General features: G+C 45.5%; 1 protein-coding gene across 3 annotated transcripts in view; it reads left to right on the forward strand.

Moving 5' to 3' along the window:
* The window catches only part of PHF19 (PHD finger protein 19), a 284351-nt gene that overhangs the window by 220208 nt on the left and 42391 nt on the right, over positions 1–21752 (forward strand). For all 3 annotated transcript variants that reach the window (XM_086920992.1, XM_086920990.1, XM_086920993.1), the window contains one exon: positions 9001–9121. In XM_086920992.1, the coding sequence (XP_086777118.1) occupies positions 9001–9121 (121 nt within the window). The remainder of the gene's footprint in view (positions 1–9000; positions 9122–21752) is intronic.

Genomic DNA, 21752 nt, shown 5'->3' on the forward strand with positions numbered 1-21752 from the left:
TGTGTGTGCTGTGCTTCCAAGGTCCGTAAACTGAGTGTGATTAGATTGGGTAATAATATCCCCTGTTGTTTATGACGCTTGGACGTGGCAGAAGTGTGTATGAAGCACTATTTAGGAATAACAAGTCTTTATATTGCACTGTGCAGGGTGTGCTTGGAAGATACCACACAAGTTGTGATAATGGCTAACTTTCTATCTGGTAAAAAGTAGGGACGGTTGCAGCAACAGCATGGTTGGACTGCATTCTAGATCCTGGCAAAATACTAAAATTATCCCCCTCACAGCAGGAGGCGACAAACGACAGTGGGGCAATCATGCTTGGGCGGGTCATGGCAGCCCCGTAGTCTGCATCCCACCAGGAAAATGCCAGAGTGGCGAAATGGCCAGTCCTATTGTGAAAAACAGTAAAGCAGAGATTTTCCCAGCAGTGCACTGTGATCCCAGTGCACACATTACTCACATAGCGTGTAATAGTCCACCAGCTTCTTACTACTCTAAAGATGAGAGAAGCCGTAGGCCTCAGAGGAGATAGACAGACTCCGAAGATGTCATTGCGAAGGGGGAGGGGTCTACATCTTGAGCATCTTTGCACTAAGCAACAATTATCTTGCAGGTGTTCACTATGAGTTCATTACTTAGCATCCCTCTTAACTCCTACAGCATTGGCAGCTCTCAGACCCCGTCTCCTCTCTGCACAGTCGATTGTCTGGTGCTGAGGTCTTCCGCAGGACAAGGCAGCTTTTGGTGATGAGAACAAGGACTGCATTACTTTTGAACAAGCATTGCCTAACATGTCTGGTTTTCGTGTGCTGCTACATGTGAGCACAGGCATGCACAAATGCAAATTAGCACATTGAAACCAGACCTATTGGCTTTACCAATGTGGAGGAAACAGTAGCAAACAAGGATTGTTTCCTCTAGAGTATGCGTATAGGAGATACCGAATTGAATGTGACTAGCAGTGGGATGAATGAGTACCCTTTTCAGATGTAAAAATAGTCCTTCATGCTTTCTAACATAAGGAGCATTTAGAGGGTGAAATAATACTCTATGCAGCCAATAGCAGGCGGGAGGCGACACATACTGCCCTTGGTGCCGATTCACAAAGGCATTTTGGAAAATGTAAAGTACTACCCTGTAATTTTTACATACCCTTCCAGGTCTTTGTGAATTGACTCCAATGTATCTAAAATATAAATGGGGACGTGGAGAATACCCAGGTACAGTTGGTGCAAGTGGAAATGACTGTGCTCTTCTTGAATGTTTACTAGTGGGGTTTGCATGTCTTGAGATCGATTCATAAAAGCATGTATGAGTACATAGAAAATGTACTACAAGGCTACCACTGGACATACTCCAAAATGCTTTTGTGAATTGGTCACTATGTATAGTTTGAAGAATTTGTAACAGTAAGTCAAGCATGCAGCTGCTCGGTCTAGCAAGGCCTAAAAATCATCAAATACAGCAAGGCTTTGTTTTGGACGCAGCTATTTGAAGTCTCCATTTAGTACATTTGCACCAATTTCTCAGAGTACTTCCTGTTTCTCCAGTGCCCACCAATGCATTAATTAAATGAGATGCACCTTTTATTGTGCCCGTGTCCCATAGGTGCATCTATCCTACATTCTGTTCGGGTGCTGATCCTCTAACAAGTTAATGTAGCAACCCAAAAAGTGCCTAATAACCGGAGGGAGTGGTACAGGGCGAGGAGAGTGTAGGCTAGTCACCTGGGAGGAGGGATCGTTTCAGAGGGATGAAGCAATAGCTCAGTTGGAGGAGTGGGTGGCATAGGTGCATGAGGGAGTGAAATATCCAGAGGAGGGATTGGAATTGTTATTGTTTAAAAGTTTTGTTTAGTACCAACCAGGCCCAAAGAGTGCCAAAGCACTGTACATAGTTTACAGAAACTGGATGATCAGCATTCACAACACCCTATGAAAGATGGGCATTGTGCCTCAGGACACACGCTTTTCGGAAATTAAGTAACATTTTATATATATTTGGAACCAGGTGGCTTAGCAAGGGTGTCATGAGTCGTAAAGCAAGCTAGGAAGATGGGTTTCCAATATCCGGTTTGCTAGCCCAAAACAAATATAATTGTGGTGCAGTCGGCCCCTCATACCCATTGAGCCCTGGTGCCCCTGCACCAGCTGCACACGTGATAACTACCTCCGTTTTAAACTGTGAGCAGGCCTGTTCTTAATAATGACGCTGCCTCCCCGACCCCACTGCGGTATCGTTCATTCATCTGCTGTGCTTTGCCCAATTTGTTTGCTCATTTGATCATTCAGCTGCTTTGCTGCTTTGTGCTGCGCCCGATTTGTCCACTCATTTAATTACATAGCGCTCCTTACTTTAGCAGAGCAGAGTAGCGCTAGTCCATATCGGACTAATTAACATACTAGCACAGCGCGCTGCAACGCTGAGCTTTACCTGAGGTGCCTCGCTTTAACTATTGTGTCTCCCTGTGCCCTAATAGTAACTTTTAGCGTGTGATTGCAAGTGTGTGCCCCGACTGCCATTTTGTTTACTACCTTGTTGTTGTTAGTCTCCCCTCCCCGGATATCCACCCCGCCTCCCAGCTGCTCCGCCCTCGCCCCTCCCCCCCAACTCCTTTATATGACTCATGTACTTCCGCGCAGCGTTCACGCGCAGCGGCCGCGCCCCAGTTGCGCCAAAGGTGCGCGAAAGGTAAGCCCGTCTACGCCCGTCCGCGCCTGGACCGCGCCCAGCGCCAGACCCCCTGGTTCCCGTAATGCCCAGCCCACTCGCATCACTTACGATGCCACCACCCTCCTAGCCCTTAACCCCGGCCGTTCCCTCAACTGTGTCCAAGCCGCTCCTGGACATACCCATGGACCCTTCTCTTGCAACTCCTGCAAGTTCGACGGCGCCAAAACCAACTCCTCATCCACCAACACCATACAGAGACCTGACACCAACCACCTAAAATGCATCCTGCTCAACACCCGCTCGGTCCACAGACACGCCATCGACCTCTGGAATCTACTAGACACCATCTCACCGGACGTCGCCTTCCTAACAGAAACATGGATGAATGCCTCTTCAGCCCCAGACATCACCATTGCCATCCCGGAAGGATACAAGATCATCCATAAGGACCGCATCAAGCAAACAGGAGGAAGCATCGCTATCGTCCATAAGAATTCCATCCGCATCTCAACCAGCTCTGACGCCAACCTTGCCAGCGCCGAACACCTCCACTTCCAGATCCACACCGACCCCAAGACCACACTCAGAGGCACCCTCCTCTACCGGCCTCCAGGACCCCGCGCACAATTCAGTGACGACATCACTGACTTTATCACCCCACACGCCCTCCCCTCCGAGGACTACATTCTATTGGGAGACCTCAATTTTCACCTGGAAAAGAGCAATGACAGCAGCACCACCACCCTTCTGGACAATCTCTCCAACCTCGGACTCAAACAACTTGTCACTACCCCCACCCACATTGCAGGTCATACACTCGACCCCATCTTCACCTCCAGCAAACATGTCTCATTCAGTCACACCACAGCTCTTCATTGGACGGACCACAGCTGCGTTCACTTTATCTACGATAAGACCACTATCCACAACCATCCTCAACCCACCCTGCGAAGAAACTGGAACAAAATCACCATCAACCAGATCTCCTCATCGCTTCTTCTAAACGCCCCCGCCCACTCCTCAAACCCCGACCAAGCAGCCATTAACCTCACCCAATGGCTATCCAACAGCGCCGACATCCTAGCACCGTTGAAAAAGCGTCAAATCAAACTTGGCAGCAAAAACGCCTCCTGGTTCAACGATGATCTTAAGAAATCGAAGAAACTCTGTCGCTCCCTTGAGAAGGCCTGCAAAAAAGACCCAAACACCAGCACCAGGGACGCCTTCAAAAACGCTACCCGCATACACCACCAACTAATCCGGTCTGCCAAGAAAGCCGCATTCAAAGACCGACTAGATAACAACGCCCACAACAGCAAGGAATTATTCAACATCGTCAAAGAATTTACCAACCCATCAGCCAACTCCAACGACATCACCCCCTCCCAAGCCCTCTGCGACTCCCTAGCTTCCTTCTTCCACAACAAAATCGCAGACATCCACAACAGCTTCGACTACCGACCCGAAGACCAACCCACCCAACCTTCTGCAGGACCTTCACCCCCCTTGAACATCCTTAACGACTGGAATCCAATCTCCACTGAGGACACCATCCGCCTGATGAACTCCATCCACTCAGGATCCCCAACTGACCCATGCCCTCACCACATCTTCAACAAAGCAGACTCCATCATAGCACCACACCTCCGAGATGTCATCAACTGCTCCCTCAACTCCGCCACCTTCCCGGAAAGCTGGAAACACGCAGAACTCAGCGCCCTTCTGAAAAAACCCACAGCTGACCCCACCGAACTCAAAAACTACCGCCCCATCTCGCTTCTTCCATTCCCGGCCAAAGTCATCGAGAAAGCTGTCAACAACCAGCTCCCCGCCTTCCTCGAAACCAACAAATCCCTCGACTCATCACAGTCCGGCTTCCGAGCCAAACACAGCACTGAGACCGCACTTATCGCAGCAACAGACGACATTCGAACTCTACTGGACAATGGAGACACAGTCGCCCTCATCTTCCTTGACCTCTCCGCTGCCTTCGACACAGTCTGTCATAGCACCCTTCTACAGCGCCTCAGAAACGTCGGAATCCAAGGAAAAGCACTGGAATGGATCACCTCGTTCCTCACCGGAAGAACCCAGAGAGTCCGCCTCCCTCCATTCAAGTCAGAGGCCTCTAAAGTCATCTGCGGCGTACCACAAGGATCGTCACTCAGCCCCACCCTCTTCAACGTATACATGAGCCCCCTTGCGGCCATCGCTCGCCAACACAATCTCAACATCATCTCCTACGCTGATGACACTCAACTAATCCTCTCACTCACCAAAGACCCTAACACCGCCAAAACCAACTTACACGAAGGAATGAAAGAAGTAGCCGAGTGGATGAAGCTCAGCCGTCTGAAACTGAACTCAGACAAAACAGAAGTCCTCATCTTAGGCACCTCCCCCTCCGCCTGGGATGACTCTTGGTGGCCAGAGGCCCTTGGAAAAGCACCCATCCCGACGGACCACGCACGGAACCTGGGCGTCATCCTGGACTCCTCACTCTCGATGACCAGACAAGTCAACGCCGTTTCATCATCTTGCTTCAACATTCTTCGCATGCTCAAAAAAACATTTTGCTGGATCCCCACCGAAACTAGAAAAACGGTCACCCATGCACTGGTCACGAGCCGCCTGGACTACGGAAACACCCTATATGCCGGTACCACCGCAAAACTCCAGAAAAAACTCCAACGCATCCAGAACGCTTCAGCCAGGCTCGTACTAGACATCCCGCGTAAAGAACACATCTCTGGGCACCTGAAAAACCTCCACTGGCTCCCCGTAAATAAGAGGATTACTTTCCGCCTCCTAACCCACGCACACAAAGCACTTTACGAACTTGGGCCCGAATGCCTCAACACACGACTGTCCTTCTACACCCCCTCCCGTCAGCTACGATCCTCCAACCAAGCCCTTGCCACTGTACCTCGCATCAACAAAACCACCACGGGAGGTAGATCCTTCTCCTACCTGGCAGCTAAGACCTGGAACTCACTTCCCACTCACCTTCGCCTTACTCAGAACCACCTAGCATTCAGAAAGCAACTTAAAACCTGGATATTCGACAAGTAATTCCCCACCCTTCCTCAAGCGCCTTGAGACCCTATGGGTATGTAGCGCGCTATATAAATCTTGACTTGACTTGACTTGACACTGGAAGGCACCAACTGTCATGTACTATTTTTAATAGTGCTTAGAAACAGTACTTGGTGTACTTGAAGACAATGGTGGCTGTAATTCACTTTTGCCCGAGTTCAGTGCACGATGATTCTAAGACATCCATCTCAGAATTTCCTTTAATAAAGGTGCAAATTCAAGGATAGCTGACGTAGAGGAAACTTTAAAATAGAGCTGATTGTCATCAGTACATTGATGCCAGAGCTCCCTAAAAGGTCTCCTGTCGGTTCCATGTAAATGCTGAAAAGCAAGGGCGCCAGGCGAGGGTCGTGCGTGATTCCTTAATGAAGGGGGGAAGGGCGGGCAATGGAATTGCTGTTCGTTTCTCGTTGTGAGGGTTATCCTAGAGATGAGTGTCTACTATCTTACACTCAATTCATGCTGCATGGTTTTGAAAAATAGGTGGTGGTTGATGATAAGGCAATTGCAGCAAGTCTAGGGTTAGGAGACAGACGTCATCTACATTTAGGATGCAAAGGGAAGTTCACAGTAAAAAAAAAACATGGTAGCCCCGCACTACAACATGGCAGCCTCCGTGCTACAACGTGGCAGCCACCATGCTGCAACCAGGCCTAAAATCTGATTGGTGATCATCAAGTACGTTGTTTCCAGAAATGCAGCTCTTTGAATGACCGTTGCTCACCAAAGCCATATCACTAACCTACAAAAAACTAAGTAACAACCTACCCAATATGTTCCATAAACTTCGGGAGACGTGGCAAGTAGACCTTGGACACATTGAGGAGGACGACTAGCAGGCGGCACTAATGTCCCCCCGAGAGGCCGCCATTACCTTTCGCTACCGACTTATCCAACTCAAGATCTTACATAGATCTTACCTGACCGGACTGACACTAGCGAAGATAGGTTCAAGGACGAGTGCGCTCTGCCTTGGTGTTTGCCAACAAGACGCAACCTTTAATCAAACGATCTGGGACTGCCTGGAGGTGCGACCGGTATGGGAAGGGGCCACGGGTCACATTCGAAAAGCCCTGGGGAAGGAATTTACCCTTACACCAAGATTGGGTCTCCTTAACATATGGGAACAGGCCGACCTAACAGAGATTGAACAACAACTGACAACATTAGGATACACTTTAGTTAAACGGGAGATTGCGAGGAGATGGGGGCAGCGGATAGACCTTCACTCAGACTGTGGATCAGAGAATATGACAAATGCATGATAGCAGAAAAAGAGGTGTTTAAAGCAAGAGGATGCCCTAAGAAATGGGACAAGAAATGGGACAAGTGGAATGCCTACTGGGGTGACTTGTGTGTTTGCCCTACGGTGGAAATGAAAATGCAACGCAATGGAGAGCGACACATGAATGTGCCATGACTGTAACCATTGTTTCTTCCCTATTGGCCTTACTATATTGTGTAATTTGCCATAAAGTGAATTGGAATGTACACGTGACATCTATTACTGTGAAATGAATAAAAACATATTAAAAAAAAGAAATGCAGCTCTTAGGCTGGGAGGTGACACACATATCAGTGACTTGAGACGGGATTGGCAGAGCCGTTATGAGTCAGTAGTTCATTTTATGTGGCTCAACATTGGTTTCTTAAATAGAGATGTAACATGTTCCATTTTTAGGTGGTGTGGAAAGATCTTGTATGCTATTTAGGAGTTCACAATGTTAGTCCTATGTAGTCAATGATGGTTTTGGTGGGAGAGGGAGGCGATTTGCTGGCGATACTCTTGCAAAGTCCAATGTTGACAATGGCTTTAACCCGTTTAGCGCGGCGCAAAATCCGCAGCGCTGTGGGTGTTCTATTGCGCGGGCGGGGCCGCGTCCGTCAACGGACGTGCACAGCACTACCGAGGCAGTGCTCGCGACGGCCGTTGGCGGACGGCCGCAGCAAAGGGGTTAATCTTTCCAGGATTCGTTTTTTTTATGTATGATAAAGAGTATAGAGAGGGTAGGATTAGCAAACCGATTAAATTTTAGAGTTTAAACTTTCTTGGTGAAAAAGTTAGCAAATTCTTGGCATTTTGTAGATGGGTCATCGGACTCTATGTGATATGTTTCTAAATCACTGTCTCAAACAGTTTTGTTGGTCATTTGTCACAAGGGTCATTTGTCACAAGGGTCAACTTGTTGGGGTTCTTTAACATAAATGAGGTTAAGTGCAATGGAGACCATTTTGTGTTGTGAAAGAGAAAACATGATAACCTGTATTAATGGATAAGTCACACCAGTAAAGATTGAAATCACCCAGTAGGATGTTTAATGATAGTGTTAGCTTAGAGCTGATGTATTATTTGCATTTCTCAAAGAAGATTTGTTTGTGTTCAGTGAGCGATAGATGGTGTAGAGTTTAAAGGAATATAAAGGGTGGGTGGGGGGGCTTTATCACCACCACTGTGCAGGAGGGGACATTGTAGTTCTTATTTGCATGCACTGAATGTGGTGTTTGTTAATAATTAGAGCAGATTAATTTCGTGGGAAGGCAGTGGTAGCTCAGTAGGTGGAGGAAGTGGTTACTTCAAAAGCGGGAGGGGTCTTGAATGGGATGAATGCGGTTCCTGGGAGGGATTTACTCAGTGGGAGGAGGGCGTGGGTCATTGGCAGTAATGATTGGCTTACTGGGAGGGGAGGGGTTCTCTGGCAGATAGAGATTCTATTGGGAAGAGTGAGTGGCTCAGAAAGAAGGGAGTGGCCCAAGTGCAGGAAGTGGCGGCTGAGACGGAGGACGAATTGCCTCCATCGAAAAAGGCATTAGTTTAGAGGGGGAAGCTTGGGGCCCAGTGGCAAGAGTAAGATGCTTGTAGGGCAGAGAGGTAGCTAATTGGAGAAAGGGAAAGGCTCAGTGGGAGGAGGAAAACAATTAGTGGGAGGAAGAACTGGTTCAGTGAGAGTAGCCAGTAGCTCATTCTCATAAGAGCGGCTCAGTGGGAGATGTGCATGGCTTAGTGTGAGGATCTTTCAATAGGAAAGAGATGAAAGCTGAGGAAATTAGAACATCTCAAGCTCAGTTTTGTTCAGCTTTTGAAGACCTTGTTCATCAGAAGCCCCTGTTGATGCCAGGGGTTGTGTGCTGGATGGGTGGGGGAGAGATAAGCGGTGACGTGTGTTTCCTTGACCTCTCTTTCAAAGCTCACTGCATTCCTCTGCACAGTAAGTTCTTGTCTTTGCTTCACAGGGTAGACGTGGTCCACCTCGCCCTTTACAACTTAGGAGTCCAAAGTAAAAAGAAGTACTTTGACTTTGAAGAGATCTTGACCTTTGTGAATCAACACTGGGAGAACATGCAGTTGGGGAAGGTAAGTGAATGTTGGTTCTCTTCGCAAACCAGTACTGGTAGAGCATGCAGGCGGATGGGAAGTGAATTCTGGGTCTGAACCTTCAGAAACAAGCACTAGCGGGCCCTGCAGCTGGGGGAGGTAACGAATAGTAGGTCTTGACATTTACGAACGAGCGTTGAGTGAACATGCAGGGTGAGAAAGGAAGTGAATGTCGGGTCTTGACCTTCATGAACCAGCACTTAAAGAACATGTAGTGGGCAAGTGATTGAATATTACATCTTGACCTTCAGGAAACCAGCACTAGGAGAACATGCAGGGGGACAGGGAAGTGAACGCTGGGTGTTGGCCTTCAGATACCAGCGCCAGGAGAACATGCAGCTGGTGTCGTCTAGTTCCTATAAATCTATATAGGATCTGCACGTTTAGACAACATAAACTGTGCGATTGGTGTTCAGACTGATTCCAGACACCCCCCGGATATGTTTGCCTGTGTGCCGGCTAGCTATCAGTGCCATGAACCCCTCTTCCCAAGGAAAGAATAGTTTCTGGCAACTATCGAACATGACAACCCTGACCCCTCAGGGATCGTGGAAACAGTACAGTACTTTTCGCTCAGGCACTCGTGCTCACTGTGTCTCAGAGAGATACACAGAATAAACATTGGGGACGATTTCAATAAGCATTTATTGAACCAGTGTCATTCTAGTGTAAAATATGTGTGCTGCAACAACCATAAGACAGAAGCAGTTTTAAGCACCAACAGAGTAAATGGATGGTAGATTTCTATCACAGTGTTACCATAGTGCGGGGAGAGGAGTTGGCCTAACGGCTAGGGAGGTGGACCTGAAATCTTAGGAACCGGTTTCGCATCTCGGCAAGGACGCACAACATCCTGTGATTCTGGGCAAATCACTTAATCTCCTCATGCCTAACAAAAAAAATGAATGTGTCGTCACGTAACTCAACTGGTGATCGTGTAAAGCGCTCTGATACCTAATATCTTCGGTCAAGTGTTTGCGCTATGTAAAAGTCCGTAAAAAACAATAGATATATGCAGGTATATAAATGCATGACAATAATAATGCGTACTCCTACGATGCAACCTTAACCAGATGTACCTAAGTGTACCCAGCATGTATGTAGGTGTAGAGCCAAGAATCACCATAGGATGAAGCCAACTGCATTACCTGATGTGAGAGAACGAAGGACCCCGTCTTGGTCTTGAGATGGGCACCCGGCAAAGGATGTCCTACATCTGCGTACTGGTGTCTGTGTGCAGGAACCTCAGCATCTCACCTCAGTGTTCAGCATGGAAGTCTTTTTCTTCTCTGCCCGCCCCATCGAAGATATGGTGTTTATATACCCAAAAGGTACCCTCAGGGGTTCTACCTTGCTGTGTCATGTCAGCCGAGGATGACGAAAGGGATGACCCTTAAACATACTTATTATGCAGAAGATGGTAATCCTGCTGGGATTCTGAGAATCCTCATGCGTAATAAATGAGGCTAGTTTTCGGAGAAAAGCACACAACATTGATGCAGCACCTAACTAGGTAAAAGGTGAGTACCAAAAACCATTATGTAGTACAATGGGAGGGACAATGTAGGTGAAAGGTTAGGTGACTACCCAGGCCTATATTGGCGTACAGTACAAATCATAACAGGGGAGACGGAAGTGAACGCTGGGTGTTGGCCTTCAGGATCCAGCACTGGGAGAACATGCAGGGGGAAAGGGAAGTGAGGGCTGGGTTGTTCCACAAAAGCGCAGAGGTGGCAATTCCAATTTGCGAATGCACATTTATATAACAAAAATAACTGGAAATTAGTATGTGTATCTATACAGTATATTGTGGTGCTCTCAAAGCAATAGGTCTCCTTCCATCGTTAAAGACAAAAACAAACTCTAACGAAAGGTTGGTTACTGCCTAATTTACAATATGGACTAATATCTCTGTGCGCCTCGGCAAATGTGCATGTCAAGTGTAGGCTGGGTGTTGACCTTCAGGAACAAGCACTGGGAGAACATGCAGCTGGACAAGGGCGTGAACACTGGGTGTGGACCTTCAGGGACCTACACTGCGAGAACATGCAGCGGAACAGGGAAGTGAACGCTGGGGGAACATGCAGGGGGAAAGGGAAGTGAATGCTGGGTGTTGACCTTCAGGAACCAGCACAGGGATAACATGCAGTGTGAAAGGGAAGTGAGGGCTGGGTGTTGGCTTTCAGGATTCAGAACTGTGAGAACATGCATGGGGACAAGTATTGAGGGCTGGGTGTTGAGCTTCAGGATGCAGCTCTGGGAAAACATGCAGGAGGACATGGAAGTGAACGCTGGGTGTTGACCTTCAGGAACCTACACTGGGAGAACATGCAGGGGGAAAGGGAAGTGAGGGTTGGGTGTTGGCCTTCAGGATCCAGAACTGGGAGAACATGCATGGGGACAAGTATTGAGGGCTGGGTTTTCGCCTTCAGGATGCAGCACTGGGAGAGCATGCAGGGGGACAGGGAAGTGAACGCTGGTGGAACATACAGGTGAAAAGGGAAGTGAGGGCTGGGTGTTGGCCTTCAGGAACCAGCACAAGGAGAACATTACGTTGGTAAATGAAGTGCTGGATTTAGACCTTTGAAAATGTCTTAGCAAAGGGAAATGAAAGCTTAGTCTAGAACTTAGGGAAGAAGCACTGGTAGAGCATGTGTAGAGGAATGGAAGAAAATGCAGAGTTGTGACCTTTGTGAAACAGTAGCGGGAAAACGTACAGGTGGGGAAGGAAAGTGAATTCTAAAACTTGACCTCTGTGCAGGGTCTTGAACTTCGAGAACAGACGCAGAACTGAGATGAATGTGGGTAAGAGAAGTGGATTTGGGGTTTTGACCTTTGGAAACCAGTTCTAGAAGATGAAGAAATGAGGAAGGGAAGTGGATACTTATCCAGTATTGGGGTATCTTTCATAGATTCACATGCCTGAATTATTCCCTGTCGCCGAGGCGGGAGTCCCACGGTACATAAAAAGCAGTGCCATAGGTAAATTACAGTAGTAGGCCCTAAGAGAAAGGCCTGAGGCCTAAATTCTAGTAGTCTATCTACCTCATTATGCTAAAAGGACCAAAGACTTTGTCCCAACCAATCAGCTCACAGCACCCTCTAGAACACTCTCTGCAGAGCCAGTTCTCCTCAGATTTTCCTCGCACGCGTGTGGAAGGGAGTCTCCCTGAGTGCATACTCAGTTTTTCCTTCAGGATGTCTGACAAGAAGACCTTGTTTAGACCTTGCAGAACATGAATTAAAAAGAGTCCATGTTGATGTTCAACATAAGGACTGTATCTATTGACTCTATCCAAAGCATGAGGCAAAAAATTGTAAGATCTGCTGTACCTTCCCTTCAAAAACCTTAAGGGATAGGGAGGCTAGAGTCCTTTTATGGCTCAAATCTTCTTCAACTGAAGATGATGACAGAGCTTCGACCTCCAGCAAGAGAGCAAGATCTCAGGACAGTTCGTCAAGTGAGGGGAGAAAACATCTGAAAACCTCCCACTCCACTTATGGTCCTTCTCAGCAATCTCCTTCACCTTCCTCAGAAGCTTCAGCTCTCAAGGACTCTAAAAAGCTATTGATTAAAACCGTGAGTAAAAGCTGCTCTGTCTCTTCAGCTTTACCTATGTCGACCATCTCTGTTACGTCTTCAGCTCCTTCGTCGACTGCGACAATTTCTACTTCATCTATCACCTCTCCTATCCTGTCAACTAGAATATCCATTGTGACAAAGAAAATCATCGACGATCCGTCGACGAAAGCCTCATCGTCGAAGTCAAAACACTCGTTGACGAAGGTACTGTCGACGAAGCCTCCGTCATCGGCGAAGACATCTACTGGGCCGAGGAAGATGAAGACTTCACTGAACATTACTATCAGGAGGACATTGTTGTTCCTCACCACTCAGAATACCAGAGGCATTCTCGGATTTCAGAGTCCAGCCATCTGCCTCCTAACTTTATTCAGGACTTGCTGGCCATGTTGGCTGACTATAGGCAACGCTTTCCACCGCAGCAGGTCATTTCAACACCTCAACCTGCCGTAGTTCCAGACCCTATTCCAGCACCTACGTCTCCGGTTACGGAACCTCAACAGCCTGCTCTGCGTACTCAAACTCCGGATACATCTTCTGATGAAGAAGTAGAAGTATTATCCCCATGCCATCTCCACCAACTTCACAACCATCGGACTCACCACCAGAAGATGTAGGTGGATTTCATAACCTCATGCAGCGAGCCGCAGATAGGTTTAAGCTACCAGTGACAGTGGAACAATCTGAATGTTTCCTACATGATTTTAAAGAGGAAACTAGATAGATTTCCAGAGCAATTCCAATAATAGATTACAACTGGAATGAGGGCATTAAAATAATGAAAAATCCTGCTTCTGTGCCTGCAGTGCTTCCACGCATTGATAAAAAATATTGTGCTCCGATCAACAGCCCTTCATGCCTCATTGGTCACCCGAGGCCAGACTCTGTCATTTCACAGGCTGCACAACAAAGGTCTAAAAACCCAGCCACACCCATCATTACGCCACCAGATAAAGAGGGACGTCGTCTTGACCTCATTGGTAAAAAATTCTCAACCATGGCTGCCGCCTCCATTAGGGCAGCGAATTCTTTGGCGATCATAGGGCGTTATGATCGCCAAATGCGGTCGGACATGGCTGGTCTGATTAACCTGATTCCAGAGGACAAACGACAGGAGGCCCGGAAGATTTAGATGGAGGGAGAGCGCACAGCTGCAGAAACTATCGACTGCGCTCTGGATATTGTTAACACAAATTTCAGGCAGTTGGCTGGAGCTGCAGTTATCAGGCATCAGGGTTGGTTGAAGGCCACCACCTTCCGCCCTGAGGTTCAATTAAAGATTTTGGATATGGCCTACGATAGCGAGTCTTTATGTGGAAAACATATTGACGAAGCCCTCCAGGCATTCAAGACGGACACTGATACCGCAAGGTCTTTTTGTTCCCTGCAGTACAAGCGGGGATCTTTCAGAGGTGCTGGAGGACGTGGCTATTCCTCCACAGGAAGTTACCATCAGCAAAGCGAACAATATCCGCCTCAATACCGGCAAAATTATCAATCTTCGTACCAACAATCCAACACGGCTTATTTCTCTCGCAGAGGAGGACGGAAACGCTCCAACAAACAAGGGCGAGATACTCATAGAAAACAGTGACTTCAGCCGGACGCCAACCATATTTCCTCCCCTCCCTGTGGGCGCTAAAATATCTTTTTTCCTACACCAGTGGCAAAAAATTACCTCCTACCAATGGGTGCTAGACCTCGTACAACATGGACACACCCTAGAATTTGTCACCAAACCACCAACTACTCCGCCCAAAGGACTCCCTCCCCCTCCTCTTCACTTATTGTTCAAGGAAGCTTATTCAATGTTCCTCAAGAACGCTATAGAAAAAGTCCCAATTCATCAGAGGCAGACAAGCTTCTATTCCCGTTTTTTCCTCATAAAGAAGAAATCAGGGGAATGGCGACCGATTTTGGACCTGCGCAACCTCAACAGGTTCTTTAAGAAACAGGGTTTTTGCATGGTCACCCTTTCAGAGATTCTAAGCTGCCTGAACGAGGGAGATTTTATGGCTTCCTTAGACATGGAGGACGCATACTTCCACATCCCGATCCATCCAAAACATCGAAAGTATCTTCGACAGTGGCTGGCGCCCACTATCAGTTCAAAGTGCTCCCGTTTGGCCTCAAATCGGCTCCAAGGATCTTCACAAAGTGCCTGGCCCCGGTGGCGGCAACGTTGCTTTCTTGGGGAATCCAGGTCTTCCCGTACTTGGACGATTGGCTAATCAAAGGCCCTTCAAAGAACAGTGTACAGAATGCCATTGCAACGTGTCGCGATCTCTTTCCATCACTGGGTCTCAGTTTGAACACAAGCAAATCCCGATTACTTCCGAAAAGGATCCTGCCTTTCTTAGGAGCACGTCTAGACACAATGCAATGCAAAGCATTCTTGTCTCAAGAAAGACAACTCCGCCTGCAGAAATGAGCAATTCAAGTGTCAAAAAGAAGGTCACTTTCTGTTCGCCTGTTCGCTTCACTCCTGGGAATGTGTCCCTCGGCCATAAATCTCATCCCATTGGCGCGCCTAAAAATGCGGCCTTTACAGGAAGAACTACATCTTCAATGGAAACAAGCGACAGGCTCCTTCGATGACATCATCAAAGGGAAACATCCTTTACAACGAAACTTTTACAACGCAGTGCTATTACAACGCAGGTTTTACAACCAAAACCATTACAACGCATTGCGCTGGGGGCGCTCTAGGATAGGGAATAGATTTAATTTACTATCCAACACCTTCCCTAGTGTCCACGGGGACTGGAGTTGGAATAGTAAATTAAACTATTCACTATCCAGCACCCCAAAGCACTATGCGTTGTAAAGATTTGCGTTGTAAAACTGGCGTTGTAACAGCATGCGTGGTAAAAGCATGCGTTGTAACGTCATACATCCTCAAAGTCACCCCACACATGGTGAATGCTCTTCAATGGTGGTCGCAGCTACACAATCTGAAGCAGGGGCTCACGTTCATACAGACTCCTCCAGATTTCGTTCTGACAACGGATGCGTCCATGGAGGGATGAGGAGGTCACCTCCAAGATTTACAAGTACAAGGCAAAGGGTCTCAGAAATACAGACAACGTCACATCAACAGTCTGGAATTGAGAGCCATCTTCCTATCCTTGCAAGCGTTCCTTCCCAGGATCACAGGGTCTTCGGTTCTGGTCAGAACCGACAATAACACCAGCATGTTGTACGTGAACAAGGAGGAACAAGATCGACTACGTTATCAAAGGAAGCTCAGGTGTTATGGGAATGGCTTACACTTCACAACATAACTCTCAAAGCAGAGCATGTCAAGGTCCTCAACAATACTCTAGCGGACAAACTCAGCAGATCCCTATCAGACTGCCACAAGTGGGACTTAGACCACACTCAATTAAACAGAGTGTTCCAGGTTTGGGCCAAGACCATGTTGGACTTGTTTGCAACACAGCAGAACAAAAAATTCTGGTATTACACCAGCAGATACCCTCAACATGGATCACGAGGGAATGCCCTGTCCATGCGATGGTAAGGGATTTGTGCTTACGCTTTTCCCCCGATCCCGTTGATACCAAGGGTCTTGCGCAAGATGAAGTTGGAGAGTTGCCGTCTCATCCTGACTGCCCCCAGGTGGCCGCGCCAGTACTGGTTCCAGGAGCTCCTGTTGCTATCCCAGGATCGTCCAATCCGTCTTCTTCCGACTCCAACAATGCTGTCACGGAACGAGGGACAGATACTTCACCCAGATCCTCAATCTCTAAAATTACACGCATGGCTCCTGACTTCGTAGAGTTTCAAAACCTTCATATTCCTCAGGATTGCCGTAACATTTTTAAAAAGTCGCGAGCCCAAAGCACATTGAAGACTTATCGTCTTAAATGGAAGAGATTTTGCTCTTGGTGTATCTCCAACAGTTTACACCCTAAGAAGCTCCTACAGAGAAAATTCTTCCTTATCTACTACATTTGGCTCGCTATGGTCTTGCCTTTTCATCAATAAAGGTCCATCTAGCGGCTCTATCCAGGTTCAGGAAAATTGCTAACATTCCCTCACTGTGTTCTTCATCTTTAATTAAACAGTTCATGAGAGGTCTTTTCCGAGCTTATCCTCCGGTTAGGCCTCCCCCACCGGAATGGGAACTCAATACGGTTCTCTCACAACTGATAAAACATCCATTTGAACCTTTTCACAAAGCCGACCTCAAGTATCGCACATGAAGGTCGCCCTACTTCTAGCCTTAACATCTGCCAGAAGAGTAAGTGAAATTCAGGCATTCACTATTAAAGAACCTTTCCTGCATTTCTCACAAGATTACGTCACTCTTCGAAATAATCCAACATTTATACCCAAAGTACCATCACAGTTCCATTTAAATGAGCCAGTGAAGTTGAGAGCTTTCTTTCCAAATCCTACTACACCGGTGGAAAGAACACTGCATTCGTTGGACATCAAGCGATGTTTAAAATTCTACCTACAAAGGACAAAAACCTTCAGAAAATCTGATCAATTATTCGTGGCTTATGGTCAAACTACGCTGGGGACAGCGGTCACTAAAGCCGCAATTTCCAGATTCCTCCGCAATCCATTTCTGCCATATCAAATCAAACAGACCACAGCTGATAAGTGTCAAGGCTCATTCCACGAGAGCTGGAGCAGCGTCTACAGCGTTGTTCGCAGGAGTGACACTGGAAAATATCTGCCGTGCTGCGACATGGAAGAATGTCCACACGTTTACAAGACATTACTGCTTGCAATCGACAAGTCAAGAGGATGCGGCAGTTGATCAAGCTGTCTTACGACATCTATTTCTTTAAGCACAACTTCAGGTAACTCGTGTTCCTTAATTTTATCATTAGAAAAAGGTTATTTAAACATGTATATATATATATATATATATATATATATATATATATATATATATATATATATATATTCACTGAAAAAACCATAGGTTATAGACCATATATAGTTAGGAATTCGCATTTACAAAACCTTATTTTACTCACACAAAACCATTGAAATTCCATATATAGTTAGTTGCACTAACTATATATCGCGCACCCGCAATCCACTGCTGATGATGTCACATATTACATCATTCATGACATGGTCAGTGACATCACTGATGACATCACTGATGACATCTCAAATGACATCACTGATGACATCTCAAATGACATCACTGATGACATCACTGATGACATCTCATTTGACATTACTGATCACATCACTGATGATATCATTCATGTGATAATACGATGAACCTCTTCAGACTCTAATATAACCTTAGATACAATCAGTGTAAACAGACACTCACAGACTGTCACTCATCCATGGAGTTACTCACACACCTAGTCAGTCAATCAAAGAATCAATCACACCTCCATTTCCTCAACTATACAGTTATACAAACTTTACTTATTCAAACATATACTAACACATATTAACTCTCTTATACAATCCCTGATACAAGTTCACAATGATCCATACAGCCACTCACACATTCACTGGCTCTTATGCACAGTTATTTATATATGTCAACTCTCACATGTACTGTGTTTTACATATGTACTTACTTTGACATGTAGCACTGAGATATCCATTCACTCACCAATACACTCATGCACACAGTCAACCGCCCATACAGCTGTTTCCACATGCACTTTTGAAACCATACATCTAGTGAATCAACTGCTCACACATCTATGCACAGAGTCATACACCTCCCAGCCACCCACACACACACTCAGTATCCCATACAAATACTTGGGCAACCAATCAATAACCCATATAGTTACTCATATAGCTACTTATCAACACATGCAACAGTTTACAGAACAACAGACATAATGATGCACAAATTAAGACAGTTTAGTCACTAACCCATGCACTCAGTGAGACACATTTAATCACTCACTCATACAGTCAGTCATGCACCTACTAAATCCTTCATCCAGACACTTATACATCCACTCATTCTTCAATATGTAAGACATATTTTAACTTTACAGAAACATACAGTCACTGGATGTTGTCATCAGTGATGTCATCAGTGATGTCATTTGAGATGTCATCAGTGATGTCATCAGTGATGTCACTGACCATGTCATGAATGATGTAATATGTGACATCATCAGCAGTGGATTGCGGGTGCGCGATATATAGTTAGTGCAACTAACTATATATGGAATTTCAATGGTTTTGTGTGAGTAAAATAAGGTTTTGTAAATGCGAATTCCTAACTATATATGGTCTATAACCTATGGTTTTTTCAGTGAATTTTCAAGGTTTTGTAAATGCTAATTCCTAACTATATATGGTCTATAACCTACGGTTTTTTCAGTGAATTTTCAAGGTTTTGTAAATGCTAATTCCTAACTATATATGGTCTATAGCCTATGGTTTTTTCAGTGAATATATATATATACATACATATATAAACATATATCATCTGTATATCTACATATAAATACAAACATAAATGCATGCATACATATACTTATATGCATTTTAGGGTTGTTAGGGCGTTTTCGTGTGTATTATGTTGCTTTTTTAGGGCTTTTGGGTCAATTAAGTAGGGTTCCCGGAGCCTAGGGCTGAGGGGCCGGTTCAGTTTCGTGCGTATTGGTGTTGGCAAGGTTTTGAGGGATTTTGGCGGTTTTTGGTCGAGATTTGGCCGTTTTATGGCTTTTTTTTGTGTTTGCGGGGGGCGCGTATTCGGGTTGAAATTCGTCCCCGTTTCAGTGGATGGATTGAGCTGATTTTTGGTGAGATGTTAGGGAATCGCTGGAACTAGTGTCCAGCCAAGTTTGAAGCGGATCGGAGCAGTGGAAGTGCTTTAAAGAGCAATTTTTGTGCGGAGTAGCGAATTGTCATGTTATTCAATGGGAGTTTTTGGTGCGCATGGAGAAGGTGAATTTGGGATGTTCCAGTTGCGCTAGAGGGACGGGGCTTGGGTGAGCTGTAGGGAGAGTGGATCGGCAGGTGTGCCGAATTTTTGGGATTTGTTGGCCGAAGGGAAGGGTGTGCTTGGGCAAAGTCGATTTGGTGAAAACGGTGCGTTATTTACATGAAAGTTGAAAAAACACTAATAAAAGCAAAGCTAAAAAGCCACCTCATTACAAACAGAATGGCTTTAACTTAAATGAGGGCGAGATCTATTGCATTTTCAATGCTTGTTTACTTTGGTTCCATCAAGAAGGCATTCAGATGTGTCACACATTTGCCATAAATTCTGAATGTTAGCACTCTAGTTGCACATTAGATCACTGTAGTAAAGCTACTGCTCACCAGGGACGTCTGCTGCTGGTATTCAAAGTGCATGTTTCAGTCTGCATGTCAGAATTTTTTTAATGAAATAGAAGAGGATTTGAGAAGTCACTCAAAATGATCCCTAATTTTTCTTTCTGAAGCACTAATCATACTTTCTATAGCAAAATTAACCCCCTCATGTTGTTCCTTTTTAAATTGAGTGTTTTCAGACTTACCACTTCATTCCAATCAAGATGGCTTCTGGTGTGCCATACTTTTGTCATAAGTAAGACTGTTAGCGCTCTAGTTGTTCTTTAGAACACTCTGATACATTCTGTCATTGGGCTATACTTGGGGTACATCTGGGTGATATTTGGGCTACATTTAGGCTCTTTTGTCTCTGGTGGCCATCTTGCGAGACTATGTCAGAATTTTTTAATGAAATTGAAGAGGGTTTGAGAAGTCACTCAAAATGTGCCCTAATTTTTCTTTCTGCAGCACTAATCATAATTCATATGGCAAAATATACCCCCTCATTTTGTTCCTTTTTAAATTAAATGTTTTAAGAGTTACCACTTTATTCCAATCAAGATGGCTTCAGGTGTGCCATACCTTTGTAATAAGTAGGACTGTTAGCGCTCTAGTTGTTCTTTAGAACACTCTGGGACATTCTGTCATTGGGCTATACTTGGGCTACATCTGGGTGATATTTGGGCTACATTTGGGCTCTTTTGTCTCTGGTGGCCATTTTGGGAGACTGCATGTCAGAATTTTTTTAATGAAATAGAAGAGGATTTGAAAAGTCACTCAAAATGTGCCCTAATTTTTCTTTCTGCAGCACTAATAATACCTTCTATTGCATAATATACCCCCTCATTTTGTTCCTTTTTAAATTAAATGTCTTAAGAGTTACCACTTTATTCCCATCACGATGGCTCCAGGTGTGCTATACCTTTGTAATAAGTAGGACTGTTAGCGCTCTAGTTGTTCTTTAGAACACTCTGGGACATTCTGTCATTGGGCTATACTTGGGCTACATCTGGGTGATATTTGGGCTACATTTGGGCTCTTTTGTCTCTGGTGGCCATTTTGGGAGACTGCATGTCAGAATGTTTTAATGAAATAGAAAAGGATTTGAGAAGTCACTCAAAATGTGCCCTAATTTTTCATTCTGCAGCACTAATCATACTTTCTATGGCAAAATATACCCCCTCATGTTGTTTCTTTTTAAATTAAATGTTTTAAGAGTTACCACTTTATTCCAATCAAGATGGCTTCAGGTGTGCCATACCTTTGTAATAAGTAGGACTGTTAGCGCTCTAGTTGTTCTTTAGAACACTCTGGGACATTCTGTCATTGGGCTATACTTGGGCTACATCTGGGTGATATTTGGGCTACATTTGGGCTCTTTTGTCTCTGGTGGCCATTTTGGGAGACTGCATGTCAGAATGTTTTAATGAAATAGAAAAGGATTTGAGAAGTCACTCAAAATGTGCCCTAATTTTTCATTCTGCAGCACTAATCATACTTTCTATGGCAAAATATACCCCTTCATGTTGTTTCTTTTTAAATTAAATGTTTTAAGAGTTACCACTTTATTCCAATCAAGATGGCTTCAGGTGTGCCATACCTTTGTAATAAGTAGGACTGTTAGCGCTCTAGTTGTTCTTTAGAACACTCTAGGAGGCTGCAGTAGAACACAAAGGAATCAACTGACAGTCTCTGTCCTTGTTGGATGTACATGTTTTACTGAGAATGTCAGACTTCATTTTCACATGACTGAGA

This window comes from Lissotriton vulgaris, chromosome 5 (genome assembly GCF_964263255.1).
Source record: "Lissotriton vulgaris chromosome 5, aLisVul1.2, whole genome shotgun sequence".
Classification (NCBI taxonomy): Eukaryota; Metazoa; Chordata; class Amphibia; order Caudata; family Salamandridae; genus Lissotriton; species Lissotriton vulgaris.